This window comes from Oncorhynchus masou, chromosome 32, assembly GCF_036934945.1.
Source record: "Oncorhynchus masou masou isolate Uvic2021 chromosome 32, UVic_Omas_1.1, whole genome shotgun sequence".
In the NCBI taxonomy this organism is placed as follows: domain Eukaryota; kingdom Metazoa; phylum Chordata; class Actinopteri; order Salmoniformes; family Salmonidae; genus Oncorhynchus; species Oncorhynchus masou.
In genome coordinates this window covers 93,152,834-93,171,764 of record NC_088243.1, presented here as the reverse complement: position 1 = coordinate 93,171,764, position 18,931 = coordinate 93,152,834, and the positions used below count along the sequence as shown (strand labels likewise).

Here is an 18,931-nt window from a genome sequence, read left to right as displayed (position 1 = left end):
GGGTTCGGTGGTTAGGTCTATATGAGGGGTTAGGTGGTTAGGTCTATATGAGGGGTTAGGTGGTTAGGTCTATATGAGGGGTTAGGTGGTTAGGTCAATATGAGGGGTAAGGTCTATATGAGGGGTTAGGTGGTTAGGTCAATATGAGGGGTTAGGTCTATATGAGGGGTTAGGTGGTTAGGTTTATATGAGGGGTTAGGTCTATATGAGGGGTTAGGTGGTTAGGTCAATATGAGGGGTAAGGTCTATATGGGGTTAGGTCTATATGGTCTACAAGGGGCATTTGATTTCCATGGGGGGGGCATTTATTTCCATGGGGGGGATGTATTTGATTAGTGCACTACAAAGAGCCCAAACCCTATGGTTCCTAGTCCAAGGTAGTGTACCTTATGGTTCCTAGTCCAAGGTAGTATACCCTATGGTTCCTAGTCCAAGGTAGTGTACCCTATGGTTCCTAGCCCAATGTAGTGTACCCTATGGTTCCTAGTCCAAGGTAGTGTACCCTATGGTTCCTAGTCCAATGTAGTGTACCCTATGGTTCCTAGTCCAATGTAGTGTACCCTATGGTTCCTAGCCCAAGGTAGTGTACCCTATGGTTCCTAGCCCAAGGTAGTGTACCTTATGGTTCCTAGTCCAATGTAGTGTACCCTATGGTTCCTAGCCCAAGGTAGTGTACCCTATGGTTCCTAGTCCAATGTAGTGTACCCTATGGTTCCTAGTCCAAGGTAGTGTACCCTATGGTTCCTAGCCCAATGTAGTGTACCCTATGGTTCCTAGTCCAAGGTAGTGTACCCTATGGTTCCTAGTCCAATGTAGTGTACCCTATGGTTCCTAGCCCAAGGTAGTGTACCCTATGGTTCCTAGCCCAAGGTAGTGTACCTTATGGTTCCTAGTCCAATGTAGTGTACCCTATGGTTCCTAGCCCAAGGTAGTGTACCCTATGGTTCCTAGTCCAATGTAGTGTACCCTATGGTTCCTAGTCCAAGGTAGTGTACCCTATGGTTCCTAGCCCAATGTAGTGTACCCTATGGTTCCTAGTCCAAGGTAGTGTACCCTATGGTTCCTAGTCCAAGGTAGTGTACCCTATGGTTCCTAGTCCAAGGTAGTGTACCCTATGGTTCCTAGTCCAATGTAGTGTACCCTATGGTTCCTAGTCCAAGGTAGTATACCCTATGGTTCCTAGTCCAATGTAGTGTACCCTATGGTTCCTAGTCCAATGTAGTGTACCCTATGGTTCCTAGTCCAAGGTAGTATACCCTATGGTTCCTAGTCCAATGTAGTGTACCCTATGGTTCCTAGTCCAAGGTAGTGTACCCTATGGTTCCTAGTCCAAGGTAGTGTACCCTATGGTTCCTAGTCCAAGGTAGTATACCCTATGGTTCCTAGTCCAATGTAGTGTACCCTATGGTTCCTAGTCCAAGGTAGTATACCCTATGGTTCCTAGCCCAATGTAGTGTACCCTATGGTTCCTAGTCCAAGGTAGTATACCCTATGGTTCCTAGTCCAATGTAGTGTACCCTATGGTTCCTAGCCCAAGGTAGTACACCCTATGGTTCCTAGCCCAAGGTAGTGTACCTTATGGTTCCTAGTCCAATGTAGTGTACCATATGATTCCTAGCCCAAGGTAGTGTACCCTATGGTTCCTAGTCCAAGGTAGTGTACCCTATGGTTCCTAGTCCAAGGTAGTATACCCTATGGTTCCTAGTCCAATGTAGTGTACCCTATGGTTCCTAGTCCAAGGTAGTATACCCTATGGTTCCTAGTCCAATGTAGTGTACCCTACGGTTCCTAGTCCAAGGTAGTGTACCCTAAGGTTCCTAGCCCAAGGTAGTGTACCCTATGTTTCCTAGTCCAATGTAGTGTACCCTATGGTTCCTAGTCCAATGTAGTGTACCCTATGGTTCCTAGTCCAAGGTAGTGTACCCTACGGTTCCTAGCCCAAGGTAGTGTACCTTATGGTTCCTAGTCCAAGGTAGTGTACCCTATGGTTCCTAGTCCAAGGTAGTGTACCCTATGGTTCCTAGTCCAATGTAGTGTACCCTATGGTTCCTAGTCCAATGTAGTGTACCCTATGGTTCCTAGTCCAAGGTAGTGTACCCTACGGTTCCTAGCCCAAGGTAGTATACCCTATGGTTCCTAGCCCAATGTAGTGTACCCTATGGTTCCTAGTCCAAGGTAGTGTACCCTATGGTTCCTAGTCCAATGTAGTGTACCCTATGGTTCCTAGTCCAAGGTAGTGTACCCTATGGTTCCTAGTCCAAGGTAGTGTACCCTATGGTTCCTAGTCCAATGTAGTGTACCCTATGGTTCCTAGTCCAATGTAGTGTACCCTATGGTTCCTAGCCCAATGTAGTGTACCCTATGGTTCCTAGTCCAATGTAGTGTACCCTATGGTTCCTAGTCCAAGGTAGTGTACCCTATGGTTCCTAGCCCAAGGTAGTGTACCCTATGGTTCCTAGCCCAAGGTAGTGTACCCTATGGTTCCTAGTCCAATGTAGTGTACCCTATGGTTCCTAGTCCAATGTAGTGTACCCTATGGTTCCTAGTCCAAGGTAGTATACCCTATGGTTCCTAGCCCAAGGTAGTGTACCCTATGGTTCCTAGCCCAAGGTAGTGTACCCTATGGTTCCTAGCCCAAGGTAGTGTACCCTATGGTTCCTAGCCCAAGGTAGTGTACCCTATGGTTCCTAGTCCAAGGTAGTGTACCCTATGGTTCCTAACCCAAGGTAGTGTACCCTATGGTTCCTAGCCCAAGGTAGTGTACCCTATGGTTCCTAGCCCAAGGTAGTGTACCCTATGGTTCCTAGTCCAAGGTAGTGTACCCTATGGTTCCTAGCCCAAGGTAGTGTACCCTATGGTTCCTAGCCCAAGGTAATGTACCCTATGGTTCCTAGCCCAAGGTAGTGTACCCTATGGTTCCTAGTCCAAGGTAGTGTACCCTATGGTTCCTAGTCCAAGGTAGTGTACCCTATGGTTCCTAGCCCAAGGTAGTGTACCCTATGGTTCCTAGCCCAAGGTAGTGTACCCTATGGTTCCTAGTCCAAGGTAGTGTACCCTATGGTTCCTAGTCCAAGGTAGTGTACCCTATGGTTCCTAGCCCAATGTAGTGTACCCTATGGTTCCTAGTCCAAGGTAGTGTACCTTATGGTTCCTAGTCCAAGGTAGTGTACCCTATGGTTCCTAGCCCAAGGTAGTGTACCCTATGGTTCCTAGCCCAAGGTAGTGTACCCTATGGTTCCTAGCCCAAGGTAGTGTACCCTATGGAGAATAGGGTACCATTTGGGCCAGACTGTTAAAGTACACGCAGGGTTATTATTCTTCGACGTAGAAACAAATTAAACATGACGTCTTCATTCAAACATTTGTTTTTACTTTGTCAAATGTTAAATAACATCCTTTCCCCTCAATATAGCATCCTTACTACAACACAACACACACGTTCAATAACTACATGTCGAATATATCCTCTTATTCTCCAGAGTCTGAAATGCACAAACATGTTCAATATAATAGTTGTTGTATTTAATGGACGTAATCCTTCTATCCCACGTAGAGACCAGAACCAGAAGGTTTTCTAAAAGAGATTTGAGACGTCGCGGTTCGTCATATAGCATGAAACCCAATGGTCCCTTCGCAGATCGTGTTCTACAACCGTAACGCTCAACGTTTATTTGTGTGTCCTGCAAGTGTCATTCCCCCCCAGCGAGTCAAAGCTCTGCCATCCACCAGGCCACCGAGAGAGGGGGGGGGGCAGGATGGCCTCAGGTCTGTTGTAGGTTCCTTCCGAGGGTCTTATGTTGCTTGAAAGGCATTCTTAGGGTTCTGTCCCAAATGGCACCCTATTCCCTATATAGTGATCTACTTGGGCCGGGGCTCTGGACTGTCACAGGCCTCGGTCAAAAATAGTGCACTATATAGCAAATAGGGTGCCATTTGGGGCAGAACCCTAAGAATGCCTTTCAAGCAACATAAGACCCTCGGAAGGAACCTAAGACATCGTCATAGCAACCTAACCCCCCTCTCAGATCTTCAGATCGTCTATTCTGGTCTTGTTGTTGCCGTGTTTAGCAGTGGTGCGTCCAGCCCGGGCTAGAGATGGGGAACCTGGCTCCGACCCCCCCCACGTTTCTCCTCCACCCATCTTCCCTTTCAAGTCCCCCTCCTCTTCCGGCTGCCTGCTGCCACTCCTCTCCACCGCCAGGTTGTCCTTGTTCTGCTTGTAGGCTGCCTTATTGTGGTAGGGCTGGTAGGTGGAGTCAGTCTCCTCAGATAACGGGGACATGTTATAGCTGGGGACAGGAGGATATGCTGGCTGGATCTGCTGGTCTGGTTGGAGTTGGGGGTAGGCTGGCTGGCCTCCGTGGTAGTGGTCGTAGCTGGGAGCGTAGGGTACAGCTTCGTCCACCTCGCTGGGCTCCTTGGAGACAGAGTCTGAGCTCAGATCCTCCCGGTGGTACTTGATCCCCTGGCGACACTTAGTGGATCCCAGGTGGTACATCTCTATCAGGTTGAGGAACAGAGACAAACCTGCCACTACTAGCATGAAGATGATGAAGATGGTTTTCTCTGTGGGTCGGGAGATGTAGCAGTTGACTGTGTTGGGGCAGGGCGAGCGGTCACAGGTGTACATGGGCTGCAGCTGGAAGCCATATAGCAGGTACTGCATGACGATGAAGCCCACCTCGAACAGCGTCTTGAAGATGACGTTGAACACGTAGGTCCTCAGTAGTTCCCCCTTCAGTCGAACCCTACCACTGTCGTCCCTCACCTGGACTTTACAGGCTTTGGTCTCCAGCAAGGGTGGTTTGTCCCCGGCCCGATCTGCGTCCTTCTCTCTCTGCTTCTGTTTCTCCTCCATCCTCACCAGGTGTAATATATGACCCAGGTAAATGAGGGTGGGCGTGGAGACGAATATGATCTGTAGGACCCAGAAGCGGACGTGAGAGATGGGGAAGGTGATGTCATAACAGACGTTCTCACATCCAGGTTGCTTGGTGTCGCAGGTGAACCCTGACTGCTCGTCCCCCCACACCTACCGGGAACACAACGGAAATAACAAGCTGCATTTAGTGTTTGTGTATTGTTGCACTACAATGGCTGACGTTCTAAACATATTTTTAAAGGTGTTGAATAATTCTTATTGACCTTCTCTGCTGCGGCGCTTAGGACCAGGATCCTAAAGATGAAGAGGACCGTGAGCCAGACCTTTCCCACTACGGTGCTGTGTTCCTGGGCTTTCTCCAGCAACTTCCCGAACAGGTTCCAGTCCCCCATGGTAGTAGCAGACTACTGTGGTTGTAGGGAGGGAGAGCGAGGGGAGAGAGGGACTAGTTAAAACATAGACAGCAGGTTCCAGTCCCCCCCCCCCCCCATGGAAGTGACAGATCAGAGCCCTGGCTGTAAGGGGTGAAAAATACTAGCTAACCACAGATTATATATGTGGATGGAGAGAGAGACTGAAGGGAGAGGAGAGAGAGAGGAGAGAGAGATCGAAGGAAACGGGGAGAGAGGAGAGAGAGACCGAAGGGAGAGAGAGAGGAGAGAGAGACTGAAGGGAACGGGGGGAGAGGAGAGAGAGAGACCGAAGGGAATGGAGAGAGAGGAGAGAGAGACCGAAGGGAACGGAGAGAGAGGAGAGAGAGACCGAAGGGAACGGAGAGAGACTGAAGGGAACGGAGAGAGAGGAGAGAGAGATCGAAGGAAACAGGGAGAGAGGAGAGAGAGACCGAAGGGAGAGAGAGAGGAGAGAGAGACTGAAGGGAACGGGGGGAGAGGAGAGAGAGACCGAAGGGAATGGAGAGAGAGGAGAGAGAGACCGAAGGGAACGGAGAGAAAGGAGAGAGAGACCGAAGGGAACGGAGAGAGACTGAAGGGAACGGGGAGAGAGGAGAGAGAGACCGAAGGGAACGGGGAGAGAGGAGAGAGAGACCGAAGGGAACGGGGAGAGAGGAGAGAGAGACCGAAGGGAACGGGGAGAGAGGAGAGAGAGACCAAAGGGAACGGAGAGAGAGGAGAGAGAGACCGAAGGGAACGGAGAGAGAGGACAGAGAGACCGAAGGGAACGGAGAGAGACTGAAGGGAACGGAGAAAGAGGAGAGAGAGACTGAAGGGAATGGAGAGAGAGGAGAGAGAGACCGAAGGGAACAGAGAGAGAGGAGAGAGAGACCGAAGGGAACAGAGAGACTGAAGGGAACGGGGAGAGAGGAGAGAGAGACCGAAGGGAACGGGGAGAGAGGAGAGAGAGACCAAAGGGAACGGAGAGAGAGGACAGAGAGACCGAAGGGAACGGAGAGAGACTGAAGGGAACGGAGAGAGAGGAGAGAGAGACCGAACGGAATGGAGAGAGAGGAGAGAGAGACCGAAGGGAACAGAGAGACTGAAGGGAAAGGAGAGAGCGAAGAGAGAGAGCGAAGAGAGAGACCGAAGGGAATGGAGAGAGACTGAAGTGAACGGAGAGAGAGGAGAGAGAGACCGAAGGGAATGGAGAGAGAGGAGAGAGAGACCGAAGGGAACAGAGAGAGAGGAGAGAGAGACCGAAGGGAACAGAGAGACTGAAGGGAAAGGAGAGAGCGAAGAAAGAGACCGAAGGGAACAGAGTGAGAGGAGAGAGAGGAGAGAGAGACCGAAGGGAACAGAGAGAGACTGAAGGGAACGGAGAGAGAGGAGAGAGAGACCGAAGGGAATGGAGAGAGAGGAGAGAGAGACCGAAGGGAACAGAGAGAGAGGAGAGAGAGACCGAAGGGAACAGAGAGACTGAAGGGAAAGGAGAGAGCGAAGAGAGAGACCGAAGGGAACAGAGTGAGAGGAGAGAGAGGAGAGAGAGACCGAAGGGAACAGAGAGAGAGGAGAGAGAGACCGAAGGGAACAGAGAGAGAGGAGAGAGAGACCGAAGGGAACGGAGACAGAGGAGAGAGAGAGACCGAAGGGAACGGAGAGAGAGGAGAGAGAGACCGAAGGGAACAGAGAGGGGAGAGAGAGACCGAAGGGAACAGAGAGACTGAAGGGAAAGGAGAGAGCGAAGAAAGAGACCGAAGGGAACAGAGTGAGAGGAGAGAGAGGAGAGAGAGACCGAAGGGAACAGAGAGAGACTGAAGGGAACGGAGAGAGAGGAGAGAGAGACCGAAGGGAATGGAGAGAGAGGAGAGAGAGACCGAAGGGAACAGAGAGAGAGGAGAGAGAGACCGAAGGGAACAGAGAGACTGAAGGGAAAGGAGAGAGCGAAGAGAGAGACCGAAGGGAACAGAGTGAGAGGAGAGAGAGGAGAGAGAGACCGAAGGGAACAGAGAGAGAGGAGAGAGAGACCGAAGGGAACAGAGAGAGAGGAGAGAGAGACCGAAGGGAACGGAGAGAGAGGAGAGAGAGAGACCGAAGGGAACGGAGAGAGAGGAGAGAGAGACCGAAGGGAACAGAGAGGGGAGAGACAGACCGAAAGGAACAGAGAGAGAGACCGAAGGGAACGGAGAGAGAGGAGAGAGAGACCGAAGGGAACGGGGAGAGAGGAGAGAGAGACCAAAGGGAACGGGGAGAGAGGAGAGAGAGACCAAAGGGAACGGAGAGAGAGGAGAGAGAGACCGAAGGGAACGGAGAGAGAGGACAGAGAGACCGAAGGGAACGGAGAGAGACTGAAGGGAACGGAGAGAGAGGAGAGAGAGACCGAAGGGAATGGAGAGAGAGGAGAGAGAGACCGAAGGGAACAGAGAGACTGAAGGGAACGGGGAGAGAGGAGAGAGAGACCGAAGGGAACGGGGAGAGAGGAGAGAGAGACCAAAGGGAACGGGAGAGAGGAGAGAGAGACCAAAGGGAACGGAGAGAGAGGGAGAGAGAGACCGAAGGGAACGGAGAGAGAGGACAGAGAGACCGAAGGGAACGGAGAGAGACTGAAGGGAACGGAGAGAAAGGAGAGAGAGGAGAGAGAGACCGAAGGGAATGGGGAGAGAGGAGACAGAGACCGAAGGGAACGGAGAGAGAGGAGAGAGAGACCGAAGGGAACAGAGAGAGAGGAGAGAGAGACCGAAGGGAACAGAGAGACTGAAGGGAACGGGGAGAGAGGAGAGAGAGACCGAAGGGAACGGGGAGAGAGGAGAGAGAGACCAAAGGGAACGGGGAGAGAGGAGAGAGAGACCAAAGGGAACGGAGAGAGAGGAGAGAGAGACCGAAGGGAACGGAGAGAGAGGACAGAGAGACCGAAGGGAACGGAGAGAGACTGAAGGGAACGGAGAGAGAGGAGAGAGAGACCGAAGGGAATGGAGAGAGAGGAGAGAGAGACCGAAGGGAACAGAGAGACTGAAGGGAAAGGAGAGAGCGAAGAGAGAGAGCGAAGAGAGAGACCGAAGGGAATGGAGAGAGACTGAAGTGAACGGAGAGAGAGGAGAGAGAGACCGAAGGGAATGGAGAGAGAGGAGAGAGAGACCGAAGGGAACAGAGAGAGAGGAGAGAGAGACCGAAGGGAACAGAGAGACTGAAGGGAAAGGAGAGAGCGAAGAAAGAGACCGAAGGGAACAGAGTGAGAGGAGAGAGAGGAGAGAGAGACCGAAGGGAACAGAGAGAGACTGAAGGGAACGGAGAGAGAGGAGAGAGAGACCGAAGGGAATGGAGAGAGAGGAGAGAGAGACCGAAGGGAACAGAGAGAGAGGAGAGAGAGACCGAAGGGAACAGAGAGACTGAAGGGAAAGGAGAGAGCGAAGAGAGAGACCGAAGGGAACAGAGTGAGAGGAGAGAGAGGAGAGAGAGACCGAAGGGAACAGAGAGAGAGGAGAGAGAGACCGAAGGGAACAGAGAGAGAGGAGAGAGAGACCGAAGGGAACGGAGAGAGAGGAGAGAGAGAGACCGAAGGGAACGGAGAGAGAGGAGAGAGAGACCGAAGGGAACAGAGAGGGGAGAGACAGACCGAAAGGAACAGAGAGAGAGACCGAAGGGAACGGAGAGAGAGGAGAGAGAGACCGAAGGGAACGGGGAGAGAGGAGAGAGAGACCAAAGGGAACGGGGAGAGAGGAGAGAGAGACCAAAGGGAACGGAGAGAGAGGAGAGAGAGACCGAAGGGAACGGAGAGAGAGGACAGAGAGACCGAAGGGAACGGAGAGAGACTGAAGGGAACGGAGAGAGAGGAGAGAGAGACCGAAGGGAATGGAGAGAGGAGAGAGAGACCGAAGGGAACAGAGAGACTGAAGGGAATGGGGAGAGAGGAGAGAGAGACCGAAGGGAACGGGGAGAGAGGAGAGAGAGACCAAAGGGAACGGGGAGAGAGGAGAGAGAGACCAAAGGGAACGGAGAGAGAGGAGAGAGAGACCGAAGGGAACGGAGAGAGAGGACAGAGAGACCGAAGGGAACGGAGAGAGACTGAAGGGAACGGAGAGAAAGGAGAGAGAGGAGAGAGAGACCGAAGGGAATGGGGAGAGAGGAGACAGAGACCGAAGGGAACGGAGAGAGAGGAGAGAGAGACCGAAGGGAACAGAGAGAGAGGAGAGAGAGACCGAAGGGAACAGAGAGACTGAAGGGAACGGGGAGAGAGAGAGAGAGAGACCGAAGGGAACGGGGAGAGAGGAGAGAGAGACCAAAGGGAACGGGGAGAGAGGAGAGAGAGACCAAAGGGAACGGAGAGAGAGGAGAGAGAGACCGAAGGGAACGGAGAGAGAGGACAGAGAGACCGAAGGGAACGGAGAGAGACTGAAGGGAACGGAGAGAGAGGAAAGAGAGACCGAAGGGAATGGAGAGAGAGGAGAGAGAGACCGAAGGGAACAGAGAGACTGAAGGGAAAGGAGAGAGCGAAGAGAGAGAGCGAAGAGAGAGACCGAAGGGAATGGAGAGAGACTGAAGTGAACGGAGAGAGAGGAGAGAGAGACCGAAGGGAATGGAGAGAGAGGAGAGAGAGACCGAAGGGAACAGAGAGAGAGGAGAGAGAGACCGAAGGGAACAGAGAGACTGAAGGGAAAGGAGAGAGCGAAGAAAGAGACCGAAGGGAACAGAGTGAGAGGAGAGAGAGGAGAGAGAGACCGAAGGGAACAGAGAGAGACTGAAGGGAACGGAGAGAGAGGAGAGAGAGACCGAAGGGAATGGAGAGAGAGGAGAGAGAGACCGAAGGGAACAGAGAGAGAGGAGAGAGAGACCGAAGGGAACAGAGAGACTGAAGGGAAAGGAGAGAGCGAAGAGAGAGACCGAAGGGAACAGAGTGAGAGGAGAGAGAGGAGAGAGAGACCGAAGGGAACAGAGAGAGAGGAGAGAGAGACCGAAGGGAACAGAGAGAGAGGAGAGAGAGACCGAAGGGAACGGAGAGAGAGGAGAGAGAGAGACTGAAGGGAACGGAGAGAGAGGAGAGAGAGACCGAAGGGAACAGAGAGGGGAGAGACAGACCGAAAGGAACAGAGAGAGAGACCGAAGGGAACGGAGAGAGAGGAGAGAGAGAGAGGAAGGGAACGGGGAGAGGAGAGAGAGACCAAAGGGAACGGGGAGAGAGGAGAGAGAGACCAAAGGGAACGGAGAGAGAGGAGAGAGAGACCGAAGGGAACGGAGAGAGAGGACAGAGAGACCGAAGGGAACGGAGAGAGACTGAAGGGAACGGAGAGAGAGGAGAGAGAGACCGAAGGGAATGGAGAGAGGAGAGAGAGACCGAAGGGAACAGAGAGACTGAAGGGAACGGGGAGAGAGGAGAGAGAGACCGAAGGGAACGGGGAGAGAGGAGAGAGAGACCAAAGGGAACGGGGAGAGAGGAGAGAGAGACCAAAGGGAACGGAGAGAGAGGAGAGAGAGACCGAAGGGAACGGAGAGAGAGGACAGAGAGACCGAAGGGAACGGAGAGAGACTGAAGGGAACGGAGAGAAAGGAGAGAGAGGAGAGAGAGACCGAAGGGAATGGGGAGAGAGGAGACAGAGACCGAAGGGAACGGAGAGAGAGGAGAGAGAGACCGAAGGGAACAGAGAGAGAGAGAGAGAGACCGAAGGGAACAGAGAGACTGAAGGGAACGGGGAGAGAGGAGAGAGAGACCGAAGGGAACGGGGAGAGAGGAGAGAGAGACCAAAGGGAACGGGGAGAGAGGAGAGAGAGACCAAAGGGAACGGAGAGAGAGGAGAGAGAGACCGAAGGGAACGGAGAGAGAGGACAGAGAGACCGAAGGGAACGGAGAGAGACTGAAGGGAACGGAGAGAGAGGAAAGAGAGACCGAAGGGAATGGAGAGAGAGAGAGAGAGACCGAAGGGAACAGAGAGACTGAAGGGAAAGGAGAGAGCGAAGAGAGAGAGCGAAGAGAGAGACCGAAGGGAATGGAGAGAGACTGAAGTGAACGGAGAGAGAGGAGAGAGAGACCGAAGGGAATGGAGAGAGAGGAGAGAGAGACCGAAGGGAACAGAGAGAGAGGAGAGAGAGACCGAAGGGAACAGAGAGACTGAAGGGAAAGGAGAGAGCGAAGAAAGAGACCGAAGGGAACAGAGTGAGAGGAGAGAGAGGAGAGAGAGAGACCGAAGGGAACAGAGAGAGACTGAAGGGAACGGAGAGAGAGGAGAGAGAGACCGAAGGGAATGGAGAGAGAGGAGAGAGAGACCGAAGGGAACAGAGAGAGAGGAGAGAGAGACCGAAGGGAACAGAGAGACTGAAGGGAAAGGAGAGAGCGAAGAGAGAGACCGAAGGGAACAGAGTGAGAGGAGAGAGAGGAGAGAGAGACCGAAGGGAACAGAGAGAGAGGAGAGAGAGACCGAAGGGAACAGAGAGAGAGGAGAGAGAGACCGAAGGGAACGGAGAGAGAGGAGAGAGAGAGACCGAAGGGAACGGAGAGAGAGGAGAGAGAGACCGAAGGGAACAGAGAGGGGAGAGAGAGACCGAAGGGAACAGAGAGACTGAAGGGAAAGGAGAGAGCGAAGAAAGAGACCGAAGGGAACAGAGTGAGAGGAGAGAGAGGAGAGAGAGACCGAAGGGAACAGAGAGAGACTGAAGGGAACGGAGAGAGAGGAGAGAGAGACCGAAGGGAATGGAGAGAGAGGAGAGAGAGACCGAAGGGAACAGAGAGAGAGGAGAGAGAGACCGAAGGGAACAGAGAGACTGAAGGGAAAGGAGAGAGCGAAGAGAGAGACCGAAGGGAACAGAGTGAGAGGAGAGAGAGGAGAGAGAGACCGAAGGGAACAGAGAGAGAGGAGAGAGAGACCGAAGGGAACAGAGAGAGAGGAGAGAGAGACCGAAGGGAACGGAGAGAGAGGAGAGAGAGAGACCGAAGGGAACGGAGAGAGAGGAGAGAGAGACCGAAGGGAACAGAGAGGGGAGAGAGACCGAAAGGAACAGAGAGAGAGACCGAAGGAAACGGAGAGAGAGGAGACAGAGACCGAAGGGAGAGAGAGACTGAAGGGAACGGAGAGAAAGGAGAGAGAGGAGAGAGAGACCGAAGGGAATGGGGAGAGAGGAGACAGAGACCGAAGGGAACGGAGAGAGAGGAGAGAGAGACCGAAGGGAACAGAGAGAGAGGAGAGAGAGACCGAAGGGAACAGAGAGAGAGGAGAGAGACCGAAGGGAACGGAGAGAGAGGAGAGAGAGAGACCGAAGGGAACGGAGAGAGAGGAGAGAGAGACCGAAGGGAACAGAGAGGGGAGAGAGACCGAAAGGAACAGAGAGAGAGACCGAAGGAAACGGAGAGAGAGGAGACAGAGACCGAAGGGAGAGAGAGACTGAAGGGAACGGAGAGAAAGGAGAGAGAGGAGAGAGAGACCGAAGGGAATGGGGAGAGAGGAGACAGAGACCGAAGGGAACGGAGAGAGAGGAGAGAGAGACCGAAGGGAACAGAGAGAGAGGAGAGAGAGACCGAAGGGAACAGAGAGACTGAAGGGAACGGGGAGAGAGGAGAGAGAGACCGAAGGGAACGGGGAGAGAGGAGAGAGAGACCAAAGGGAACGGGGAGAGAGGAGAGAGAGACCAAAGGGAACGGAGAGAGAGGAGAGAGAGACCGAAGGGAACGGAGAGAGAGGACAGAGAGACCGAAGGGAACGGAGAGAGACTGAAGGGAACGGAGAGAGAGGAGAGAGAGACCGAAGGGAATGGAGAGAGAGGAGAGAGAGAGACCAAAGGGAACAGAGAGACTGAAGGGAAAGGAGAGAGCGAAGAGAGAGAGCGAAGAGAGAGACCGAAGGGAATGGAGAGAGACTGAAGTGAACGGAGAGAGAGGAGAGAGAGACCGAAGGGAATGGAGAGAGAGGAGAGAGAGACCGAAGGGAACAGAGAGAGAGGAGAGAGAGACCGAAGGGAACAGAGAGACTGAAGGGAAAGGAGAGAGCGAAGAAAGAGACCGAAGGGAACAGAGTGAGAGGAGAGAGAGGAGAGAGAGACCGAAGGGAACAGAGAGAGACTGAAGGGAACGGAGAGAGAGGAGAGAGAGACCGAAGGGAATGGAGAGAGAGGAGAGAGAGACCGAAGGGAACAGAGAGAGAGGAGAGAGAGACCGAAGGGAACAGAGAGACTGAAGGGAAAGGAGAGAGCGAAGAGAGAGACCGAAGGGAACAGAGTGAGAGGAGAGAGAGGAGAGAGAGACCGAAGGGAACAGAGAGAGAGGAGAGAGAGACCGAAGGGAACAGAGAGAGAGGAGAGAGAGACCGAAGGGAACGGAGAGAGAGGAGAGAGAGAGACCGAAGGGAACGGAGAGAGAGGAGAGAGAGACCGAAGGGAACAGAGAGGGGAGAGAGAGACCGAAAGGAACAGAGAGAGAGACCGAAGGGAACGGAGAGAGAGGAGACAGAGACCGAAGGGAGAGAGAGACTGAAGGGAACGGAGAGAAAGGAGAGAGAGGAGAGAGAGACCGAAGGGAATGGGGAGAGAGGAGACAGAGACCGAAGGGAACGGAGAGAGAGACCGAAGGGAACGGGGAGAGAGACTGAAGGGAACAGAGAGAGAGAGGAGAGAGAGACCGAAGGGAACGGGGAGAGGAGAGAGAGACCGAAGGGAGAGAGCGACTGAAGGGAATGGAGAGAGAGGAGAGAGAGACCGAAGGTAACGGAGAGAGACTGAAGGGAATGGAGAGAGAGGAGAGAGAGACCGAAGGGAACGGAGAGAGAGGAGAAAGAGACCGAAGGGAGAGGAGAAAGAGGAGAGAGAAACCGAAGGGAACGGGGAGGGAGGAGAGAGAAACCGAAGGGAACAGAGAGAGAGGAGAGAGAGACCGAAGGGAACGGGGAGAAAGGAGAGAGAGACCGAAGGGAACAGAGAGAGAGGAGACAGAGACCGAAGGGAGACAGAGACCGAAGGGAACGGAGAGAGAGGAGACAGAGACCGAAGGGTACGGAGAGAGAGGAGAGACAGACCGAAGGGAACAGGGAGAGAGGAGAGAGAGACCGAAGGGAACAGAGAGAGAGGAGAGAGAGACCGAAGGGAACGGAGAGAGAGGAGAGAGAGACCGAAGGGAACGGAGAGAGACTGAAGGGAACGGAGAGAGAGGAGAGAGAGATCGAAGGAAACAGGGAGAGAGGAGAGAGAGACCGAAGGGAGAGAGAGAGGAGAGAGAGACTGAAGGGAACGGGGGGAGAGGAGAGAGAGACCGAAGGGAATGGAGAGAGAGGAGAGAGAGACCGAAGGGAACGGAGAGAAAGGAGAGAGAGACCGAAGGGAACGGAGAGAGACTGAAGGGAACGGAGAGAGAGGAGAGAGAGACCGAAGGGAACGGGGAGAGAGGAGAGAGAGACCGAAGGGAACGGGGAGAGAGGAGAGAGAGACCGAAGGGAACGGGGAGAGAGGAGAGAGAGACCAAAGGGAACGGGGAGAGAGGAGAGAGAGACCAAAGGGAACGGAGAGAGAGGAGAGAGAGACCGAAGGGAACGGAGAGAGAGGACAGAGAGACCGAAGGGAACGGAGAGAGACTGAAGGGAACGGAGAGAGAGGAGAGAGAGACCGAAGGGAATGGAGAGAGAGGAGAGAGAGACCGAAGGGAACAGAGAGACTGAAGGGAAAGGAGAGAGCGAAGAGAGAGAGCGAAGAGAGAGACCGAAGGGAATGGAGAGAGACTGAAGTGAACGGAGAGAGAGGAGAGAGAGACCGAAGGGAATGGAGAGAGAGGAGAGAGAGACCGAAGGGAACAGAGAGAGAGAGAGAGAGACCGAAGGGAACAGAGAGACTGAAGGGAAAGGAGAGAGCGAAGAAAGAGACCGAAGGGAACAGAGTGAGAGGAGAGAGAGGAGAGAGAGACCGAAGGGAACAGAGAGAGACTGAAGGGAACGGAGAGAGAGGAGAGAGAGACCGAAGGGAATGGAGAGAGAGGAGAGAGAGACCGAAGGGAACAGAGAGACTGAAGGGAAAGGAGAGAGCGAAGAGAGAGACCAAAGGGAACAGAGTGAGAGGAGAGAGAGGAGAGAGAGACCGAAGGGAACAGAGAGAGAGGAGAGAGAGACCGAAGGGAACAGAGAGAGAGGAGAGAGAGACCGAAGGGAACGGAGAGAGAGGAGAGAGAGAGACCGAAGGGAACGGAGAGAGAGGAGAGAGAGACCGAAGGGAACGGGGAGAGAGGAGAGAGAGACCGAAGGGAACGGGGAGAGAGGAGAGAGAGACCGAAGGGAACGGGGAGAGAGGAGAGAGAGACCAAAGGGAACGGGGAGAGAGGAGAGAGAGACCAAAGGGAACGGAGAGAGAGGAGAGAGAGACCGAAGGGAACGGAGAGAGAGGACAGAGAGACCGAAGGGAACGGAGAGAGACTGAAGGGAACGGAGAGAGAGGAGATAGAGACCGAATGGAATGGAGAGAGAGGAGAGAGAGACCGAAGGGAACAGAGAGACTGAAGGGAAAGGAGAGAGCGAAGAGAGAGAGCGAAGAGAGAGACCGAAGGGAACGGAGAGAGACTGAAGGGAACGGAGAGAGAGGAGAGAGAGACCGAAGGGAACGGAGAGAGAGGAGAGAGAGACCGAAGGGAACAGAGAGAGAGGAGAGAGAGACCGAAGGGAACAGAGAGACTGAAGGGAACGGGGAGAGAGGAGAGAGAGACCGAAGGGAACGGGGAGAGAGGAGAGAGAGACCAAAGGGAACGGAGAGAGAGAGGAGGAGAGAGACTAGACTAGTAACTGTGTCTGGAGGAGAGAGACAAGATGAGTTAATGTGTCTGGAGGAGAGAGACTAGACTAGTTAATGTGTCTGGAGTAGAGAGAGAGACTAGACTAGTTAATGTGTCTGGAGGAGAGAGAGAGACTAGACTAGTTAGTGTGTCTGGAGGAGAGAGAGAGACTAGTTAATGTGTCTGGAGGAGAGAGAGAGACTAGTTAATGTGTCTGGAGGAGAGAGACTAGACTAGTTAATGTGTCTGGAGGAGAGAGAAAGACTAGACTAGTTAATGTGTCTGGAGGAGAGAGACGAGACTAGTTAATGTGTCTGGAGGAGAGAGAGAGACTAGACTAGTTAATGTGTCTGGAGGAGAGAGACTAGACTAGTTAATGTGTCTGGAGGAGAGAGAGAGACTAGACTAGTTAATGTGTCTGGAGGAGAGAGACTAGACTAGTTAATGTGTCTGGAGGAGAGAGAGAGACTAGACTAGTTAATGTGTCTGGAGGAGAGAGAGAGACTTGTTAATGTGTCTGGAGGAGAGAGAGAGACTAGACTAGTTAATGTGTCTGGAGTAGAGAGAGAGACTAGACTAGTTCATGTGTCTGGAGGAGAGAGAGAGACTAGACTAGTTAATGTGTCTGGAGGAGAGAGACTCGACAATGTGTCTGGAGAAGAGAGAGACTAGACTAGTTAATGTGTCTGGAGGAGAGAGACTAGACTATTTAATGTGTCTGGAGGAGAGAGACTAGTTAATGTGTCTGGAGGAGAGAGAGAGACTAGACTAGTTAATGTGTCTGGAGGAGAGAGACTAGACTAGTTAATGTGTCTGGAGGAGAGAGAGAGACTAGACTAGTTAATGTGTCTGGAGGAGAGAGACTAGACTATTTAATGTGTCTGGAGGAGAGAGACTAGTTAATGTGTCTGGAGGAGAGAGAAAGACTAGACTAGTTAATGTGTCTGGAGGAGAGAGACTAGACTATTTAATGTGTCTGGAGGAGAGAGAGAGACTAGACTAGTTAATGTGTCTGGAGGAGAGAGACTAGACTAGTTAATGTGTCTGGAGGAGAGAGAGAGACTAGACTCGTTAATGTGTCTGGAGGAGAGAGAGAGAGACTAGACTAGTTAATGTGTCTGGAGGAGAGAGACTAGACTAGTTAATGTGTCTGGAGTAGAGAGAGAGACTAGACTAGTTAATGTGTCTGGAGGAAAGAGAGAGACTAGACTAGTTAATGTGTCTGGAGTAGAGAGAGAGACTAGACTAGTTAATGTGTCTGGAGGAGAGAGACTAGACTAGGTCTGTATCTGTCAGGTCTGTATCTGTCAGGTCTGTATCTGTCAGGTCTGTTTCTGTATCTGTCAGGTCTGTATCTGTCAGGTCTGTATCTGTCAGGTCTGTTTCTGTATCTGTCAGGACTGTATCTGTCAGGTCTGTATCTGTCAGGTCTGTATCTGTCAGGTCTGTTTCTGTCAGGTCTGTTTCTGTATCTGTCAGGTCTGTATCTGTCAGGTCTGTATCTGTCAGGTCTGTATCTGTCAGGTCTGTATCTGTCAGGTCTGTATCTGTCAGGTCTGTATCTGTCAGGTCTGTATCTGTCAGGACTGTTTCTGTCAGGTCTGTTTCTGTATCTGTCAGGTCTGTATCTGTCAGGTCTGTATCTGTCAGGTCTGTATCTGTCAGGTCTGTATCTGTCAGGTCTGTATCTGTCAGGTCTGTATCTGTCAGGTCTGTTTCTGTCAGGTCTGTATCTGTCAGGTCTGTATCTGTCAGGTCTGTATCTGTCAGGTCTGTATCTGTCAGGCCTGTATCTGTCAGGTCTGTATCTGTCAGGTCTGTATCTGTCAGGTCTGTATCTGTCAGGTCTGTATCTGTCAGGTCTGTATCTGTCAGGTCTGTATCTGTCAGGCCTGTATCTGTCAGGTCTGTATCTGTCAGGTCTGTATCTGTCAGGTCTGTATCTGTCAGGACTGTTTCTGTCAGGTCTGTTTCTGTATCTGTCAGGTCTGTATCTGTCAGGCCTGTATCTGTCAGGTCTGTATCTGTCAGGTCTGTATCTGTCAGGTCTGTATCTGTCAGGTCTGTATCTGTCAGGTCTGTATCTGTCAGGTCTGTATCTGTCAGGTCTGTTTCTGTCAGGTCTGTTTCTGTATCTGTCAGGTCTGTATCTGTCAGGTCTGTATCTGTCAGGTCTGTATCTGTCAGGTCTGTATCTGTCAGGTCTGTATCTGTCAGGTCTGTATCTGTCAGGTCTGTATCTGTCAGGACTGTTTCTGTCAGGTCTGTTTCTGTATCTGTCAGGTCTGTATCTGTCAGGTCTGTATCTGTCAGGTCTGTATCTGTCAGGTCTGTATCTGTCAGGTCTGTATCTGTCAGGTCTGTTTCTGTCAGGTCTGTATCTGTCAGGTCTGTATCTGTCAGGTCTGTATCTGTCAGGCCTGTATCTGTCAGGTCTGTATCTGTCAGGTCTGTATCTGTCAGGTCTGTATCTGTCAGGTCTGTATCTGTCAGGTCTGTATCTGTCAGGCCTGTATCTGTCAGGTCTGTATCTGTATCTGTCAGGTCTGTTTCTGTCAGGTCTGTATCTGTCAGGTCTGTTTCTGTCAGGTCTGTTTCTGTCAGGCCTGTATCTGTATCTGTCAGGTCTGTATCTGTCAGGTCTGTATCTGTCAGGTCTGTTTCTGTATCTGTCAGGTCTGTATCTGTCAGGTCTGTATCTGTCAGGTCTGTTTCTGTATCTGTCAGGTCTGTATCTGTCAGGTCTGTATCTGTCAGGTCTGTATCTGTCAGGTCTGTATCTGTCAGGTCTGTATCTGTCAGGTCTGTTTCTGTCAGGTCTGTTTCTGTATCTGTCAGGTCTGTATCTGTCAGGTCTGTATCTGTCAGGTCTGTATCTGTCAGGTCTGTATCTGTCAGGTCTGTATCTGTCAGGTCTGTATCTGTCAGGTCTGT

The 18,931-nt window shown here is 52.2% G+C and overlaps 1 protein-coding gene across 5 annotated transcripts in view; it reads right to left on the bottom strand.

Annotated features, from left to right (window-relative positions):
• Positions 1-3,881: 3,881 nt before the first annotated feature.
• The window catches only part of LOC135526808 (gap junction alpha-3 protein-like), a 70,375-nt gene continuing 55,325 nt past the window's right edge, over positions 3,882-18,931 (bottom strand). For 3 of the 5 annotated variants that reach the window (XM_064955476.1, XM_064955475.1, XM_064955474.1), the window contains 2 exons: positions 5,146-5,289; positions 3,882-5,032 (listed from right to left, as the gene is read on the bottom strand). In XM_064955476.1, coding sequence (XP_064811548.1) covers positions 4,022-5,032; positions 5,146-5,274 — 1,140 coding nt within the window. In that variant the 5' untranslated portion in view covers positions 5,275-5,289 and the 3' untranslated portion in view covers positions 3,882-4,021. The remainder of the gene's footprint in view (positions 5,033-5,145; positions 5,290-18,931) is intronic. The other 2 variants (XM_064955479.1, XM_064955477.1) reach the window with 2 other exon arrangements.